The sequence below is a fragment of the Mus pahari genome, chromosome 18, assembly GCF_900095145.1.
Source record: "Mus pahari chromosome 18, PAHARI_EIJ_v1.1, whole genome shotgun sequence".
Taxonomy (NCBI): domain Eukaryota; kingdom Metazoa; phylum Chordata; class Mammalia; order Rodentia; family Muridae; genus Mus; species Mus pahari.
The window spans coordinates 3,455,177-3,460,736 of record NC_034607.1 but is presented as its reverse complement, the minus strand read 5'-3'; the positions used below and the strand labels follow the sequence as shown (position 1 = coordinate 3,460,736).

At 54.9% G+C, this 5,560-nt stretch overlaps 1 protein-coding gene across 3 annotated transcripts in view; it reads right to left on the bottom strand.

Annotated features, from left to right (window-relative positions):
- Positions 1–467: 467 nt before the first annotated feature.
- Positions 468–5,560, bottom strand: part of Cchcr1 (coiled-coil alpha-helical rod protein 1) — a 14,945-nt gene continuing 9,852 nt past the window's right edge. The window contains exons 9-18 of one of the 3 annotated variants that reach the window (XM_029531638.1): positions 4,931–5,041; positions 4,706–4,812; positions 3,198–3,310; positions 2,973–3,018; positions 2,670–2,818; positions 2,385–2,573; positions 2,204–2,305; positions 1,231–1,382; positions 969–1,083; positions 468–783 (exon numbers count right to left, since the gene is read on the bottom strand). In XM_029531638.1, the coding sequence (XP_029387498.1) occupies positions 635–783; positions 969–1,083; positions 1,231–1,382; positions 2,204–2,305; positions 2,385–2,573; positions 2,670–2,818; positions 2,973–3,018; positions 3,198–3,310; positions 4,706–4,812; positions 4,931–5,041 (1,233 nt within the window). In that variant the 3' untranslated portion in view covers positions 468–634. Of the gene's footprint in view, positions 784–968; positions 1,126–1,230; positions 1,383–2,203; positions 2,306–2,384; positions 2,574–2,669; positions 2,819–2,972; positions 3,019–3,197; positions 3,311–4,705; positions 4,813–4,930; positions 5,042–5,560 lie in introns of all 3 variants that reach the window. The other 2 variants (XM_029531636.1, XM_029531637.1) reach the window with 2 other exon arrangements.

The following is a 5,560-nucleotide window of genomic DNA, read 5'->3' as shown; positions in this document are numbered from 1 at the left end:
GTCTCTGAGTTCAAAGCCAGCCTGATCTACATAATAAGCTCTAAGGCATCCAGGGCTACTGGGTCTCAAAAGTCAAAACAAAAAACAAACTAACAAAACCAACAACAGGGCTGGAGAGATGGCTCAGCCGGTAAGAGCACTGCCTGCTCTTCCAAAAGTCCTGAGATCAATTCCCAGCAACTACATGGTAGCTCACATATGTGGCTCACAACCATCTATAACAGGATCTGATGCCCTCTTCTAGTGTGTCTGAAGACAGCTACAGTGTATTCATATAAATAAAATACATAAATCTTTAAAAAAAAAAAATCAAACCAAACCTGGGGGGGTGGGCCTTCTCAGAACACTTCCAGGGCAGTTAGGAAAGAGGTTTGGAAAGAGCCACCCTTCAGAGGAAGGGCAGGGGTAGGAGGGCAAGCGTCTCACAGCCCCTGCCTCAGGAGCTGGCTCAGGGGAAATCCAGTCTCTCACACATCTCCAGACAACGGCTCCACTACTGCCATCTTTATTCATTGCAGAGTTTGAACTTGGTGGAAGCTGGGGTTCCGAGGCTTGCTGGGGAACAGGGCTAGGCTGGCCCCCACCCCATTTCCTCCGACCCAACCCTCCTGGGGGGTCCAGCTCCAGGCTGGCTTCACTCTTCCTCCTGCCAGCTCAGCAGTGGATCTGTAGCAGGGTCCTTGGTTTTCTTGGTGTTCTGGTTACCTTCCACACAAATATCTTCATCTCTGGAAATGGCCTCGCTCAGGCCTTGCAGGTTATCAAGCAGGACGGTCAGGGAGCCTGATAGAGGAGACATCGTGGGGTGCACACTGGGGTGAGAGCAGGCTGCATGCTGCCCTGGGCATGGGGGTGCACTGGCTGGGAGGCCCTGAGGGAGATTCCTGGGCACTGGCAGCACAGATTAAAGGCCAAGGGTTTCTGGCTCGGGCCGGAACACCGCTCTCATGTCCTTCGGTGTATTCTACCTTTCACAGATTCCTTGCAGGAAGAAGCTGCTGGAGACTCAGGCGATAAGGACTTCACAGACTGGGGGCTGCACTTCTTATTCACTCCCGAGGGAAGCACGGCTAACAGACGCTGCTGCTTGTAACGGAAGAGGAGACCCTCCTGCTTCAAGGTGGCCTGGGGAGGAGAGGGTTTGCCGCCGGCCCAGGCCAGCCAGCCACCCGCCCCTGCACACCTTACTCATCCACCAGCTACCGTGACTAGCTCCCTGCTGTCCCCTACCAGCATCAAGTTCTTGTCCCTCTCCAGCTCCTGCACTCGCCGGGTCAGCCGCTGCCCCTCTTCCTTCCGGGCCTCATCCTGAAGGCGCCTGAGCTCCTGGTTGCGCTCCTTTGCCTGAGTGGCTTTGTGCTGGATCTGGCGCAAGGAAACCACTAAGGAGATGGGAGGGGATTAGCCCAGAGCCCTAAAATAAGACTTGAGCTCTCAACTCTGTCTCTCGGGGTCGCTTCCACACCACGGATGGGCTGATGTCATGGGATCCTGAGCTCTCTGAGCCCTAAGTACTCTCTCCATCCCTGATTGCCAGCTCCTCAGGCAAGACCTGGACAGGGGCCGGAGTCACATCTCCTGTAGCTAGTGCTCATGTGATCTGTGTTGCTGTTGTTTTGAGACAGGTTTCCGTATGTTGTCCAGGCTAGCCCTAAACTATCCTGCCTCTTACTTTCAAGTGCTGGGGTGACAGGCAAGTGCCACCATGTGTGACTAGGGCTCATGTTCTTAAGACACTGGGTATCGTGATTAGAAAATTTTCTATCTGTGGGGCGTGCAGCTAAACCATCATGTCTGTTGCAACTTACACGACTTGAATGTCTACACATGTAACCATGGGAGGACAGGTGAGCCAGCAGGGGTGTTGACTGTGTCTCTACTTAGGGAAGACACGGATATTCATCCCGCTCCTCTAACTCAGCCAAGTGTTAAGTTTCTGGGGAGGGCAGTCGCCAGAAGTGGGGACACAACAGTGGTGTCCGTTGAGGGGCAGTGATGCAGGCCTGGAGCCAGAGCTGTTCCTGATCTGGTGCTGGCTGCTGTGTGTTCACTGCATAAGAACTCATTCATGTCAGTCCTACATTACTTCGCTACATACACCTGTCAACAAAAAGCTTCAAAAAAAGGATGGGGTGGGCTCGGGGGGGGGGGGGGGGTTACCAGCCCCGTGTCTCGGTGCTGCCTTCCTCTTGGCACATCTCACCAGCCTTAGCCTGCTCCCTCCGGGCTTCGTTCAGCCTCCTCTTTGTGTCTGAGAGCTGTTCCCGAAGCCGAGTTTCCACCTCGGCCACCTTCTCTTGCAGCGCTGCAGGTTGAGGGTACGAGGCCATGTCAGGGGGAGCTGCCCATCCCGCAGGATGGCACACACCGCCACGCCCCCACACCTTGCCCGTAGATTTCCTGCTGCTGTGTCAGCTCCTGGCGGAGGCTGGCAGCTTCCTCCGTGCTCTCCTGCTGGCTCTGACGCGCTGCCTCTAGCTGCTGCCCAACGCTGGCCAGGGATTCCTGGGCACGCTGCAGCTCCTGCTCCAGCTGCTGGGCCACCTCGATCAGCTGCCGGCGCTCGGCCTCTCCTAAAAGGAAACTGTGGTCACACAAGACCTCTGCTGGCACCTGAGCCCCAGATGGTCAAGAGTCTCCTCAAGCCTCAAGCACCCACGCAGGCATACCTTGCTCTCGGGCCCGGCCCACCTCCTGCTGGATCAGGTGGGCGCTCAGCTGCAGCTCTGCATCCAGGCGATTCCGTTCTTCCCGTAGCTGCTCCAGCTCAACGCTCAGGTCTATGTCCAGTGGGGGTGCAGCTTCGGATGGGGGGGAGCTGGGGTAGCAATGACAGTCAGAGAAAATTCCCCCAGCAGCTACCTGACTGGTGCCGCCACCCCTCCTTGGTCCCTCTGGGTCCTAGCAGCCAATAGATTGCCCCCCCCAACATCCACACACACCCCTCCACCTCAATGTGCCTGAACTTTTACCTCTCCAGGCGCAACTGAGCAAGTGCCACCTTTCGAGCCATTAAACCTGAGGAGAAGAGAGGACAGGGAGATGAGTATACATGGACAGAGGGTGGGGGGAGCACAGGACTGAGTGACAGTTACCAAGGCAACAGAGGATAAATGCGGGGTTAGATCCAGGACTAAGAGGAAGAGAGCCAGGCCACTGTGGGGCCAGGCTGGAAACCCCACAGTTGCTCTACGTACCCTTAATGGTATGGACCTTCCGGACGGCATAGCTGAGGCGGTTGCTGAGGCTGGGAATCCGGGCTACAGCCTGATCCATCCTGGTCATGGTGCTCTGGAGTTTGGCCTGAGTGCTGAAGAAGATATAGGCTGCTCACCGTCCTCCCTCCCCTCATCCCTTCAAGACCTGCAGGCTCTGGTGCAGAGGACACATCTGTTCTATCCTGTTACATGAGTGGGGCTGTTAAGTAGCAAGCAAAGGAGAATCGGAAGCCGCCAGGAGAGGCAGCGCCTTGGCAGACCCTGCAGGTTAATCAAACTCCTTAGCAAACCTAAAGAGAATCTAAGTGCTTAAGCTTGGTAACTTTAACTTGTCAGGTTAAAAACATCCAGCAGAAAATGAACTCCTGCCACAAAACCTACGGTGTCTCGTTTGGTCCCTTAGAGTCTTTTTGTATGGGTGGGAGAGGATGGGAGACGATTAGGGTTAAGATGGGATGGCTAGAACTTCACCATCATGCTTGGCCTGCAATGTCTATAATAACCTGCAGTGAGGAACCATTAAAGTCCATGGGCTCCTACCTGGATCTACATTCTGTAGCCCAGGAAAGGGCTCAGCAACAGTTCTATAAGAGTGGGTACCAGAGGCTGGTTAAACTCTGAGACCTGTAGGCCACCAATCAGGTTCCTGGCACTTGGGACCTGCCACTGTCTGCCTCACCTGGGGCTCACAGTGTTCAGAACCCAGAAGGGCTTTCTGGTGACTTTTATTAAAAACCATGTCTGTGCCGGGCGTGGTGGCGCACGCCTTTAATCCCAGCACTCGGGAGGCAGAGGCAGGTGGATTTCTGAGTTCGAGGCCAGCCTGGTCTACAAAGTGAGTTCCAGGACAGCCAGGGCTAAACAGAGAAACCCTGTCTCGGGAAAAAACAAAAACAAAAACAAAAAAACATGTCTGTGACCTGGCAGAAGGTAAAACCCATACACCACACCCCAATGCCCTCCTGGAGGCAGGCACCCCATATATGACACCCCAACGTCCTCCTGGAGGCAGGCACCCCATAACGCCCTTCAGGAGGCAGGCGCATCCAGTGCTTTGAATCTGGCTCTTCCAGACTAGTCTGACTCTGTGCAAGTTTAAAAGTTTCATCTTTTTATTCTGGTGCCAGGGATTGAAGCCAGAGACTCCTGACTGCTAGGCAAGTGCTCTACTACTGAGCTACAGATCAGTCTAGCCGTACAGTTAGGGTGTCTCCCCCAGCCAGACAGGGCACGTGTGCAAAGGAAGGAAGGAGGAAGAGAGGGAGGGAGGACACGGCTCCAGTTCCCATCTCTGAGCTCTGAAGCCACAGCCCCGCCTAGCTGCCCTACTTAGCTTCAGAGCACACTAGACTGAAGTGCAGGAGGCAGGATCCCTGCTCTAGCCCAGCCACAGCTCAGTTTGCTGCGGGTGATGCTGGTGTGATACAGAGGTGCCCGCCCTCCACCCTGCACCCTCCCGCCCCTCTTCCCGGAGGCTCTTCCAGTACCTGTTCATAGCACTGACCACGAACTTCAGCTGCTCCTCAGCAGAAGCTATCTGCTGTTCCTGCCTCCGCCTGGCCTCCTGAGCCTGATTCAGCTCCATCTGCAGGCTCTGGAAAGGATGCAGCTTTGTGTGTGCTTTTTCTTGTAGGCCTCCCTCCCTGGTGCCTGGCCCACACACCCCGGCTCGGGTCTTCTTCACCCTCCTCCCTTAGGGAGCACCCTCAGACCTTGGTGCTCATCTGCTCCACCTCCACCTGTGCAGTTTTGTCTTGCAGGGCACGCTGCAAGATGGCCTGCTCCTGGCTTTGGGCGGTCACTTGCTCCTGGAGCTCTGCTACCTACAGGAGCAGAAGGAGCTGAGCAAGGAAATCAGAGCCAAAGCTATGGGGACATGGGTGGGAGGGGAGTGAAGGAGACAGGGCAGGAGTCTCCGGAGTCGGGCTGCAGAGATGGCCCAGTGGCTAAGAACGCTGGCGCATGCCTTTAATCCCAGCACTCGGGAGGCAGAGGTAGGTGGATTTCTGAGTTCGAGGCCAGCCTGGTCTACAAAGTGAGTTCCAGGACAGCCAGAGCTATACAGAGAAACCCTGCCTCGAAAAACCAAAAAAAAAAAGACCGCTGGTTGTTCTTGCAGAGTTCGATTCCCTTTTCCCACGTGATAGCTCATAAACTTCTGTAACTCCAGTTCTCAGGGAGCAAACACCTTCTGACTTCCGTGGGCACATGGTACACATACATACACGCAGGCAACACATTTATACACATAAAACAAAATAAGCACACCTTTTATTTCTTTTTAAGACAGGGTTTCACTATGTAGCCCTGGCTGTCCTAGAACTATGTAGACCAGGCTGGCC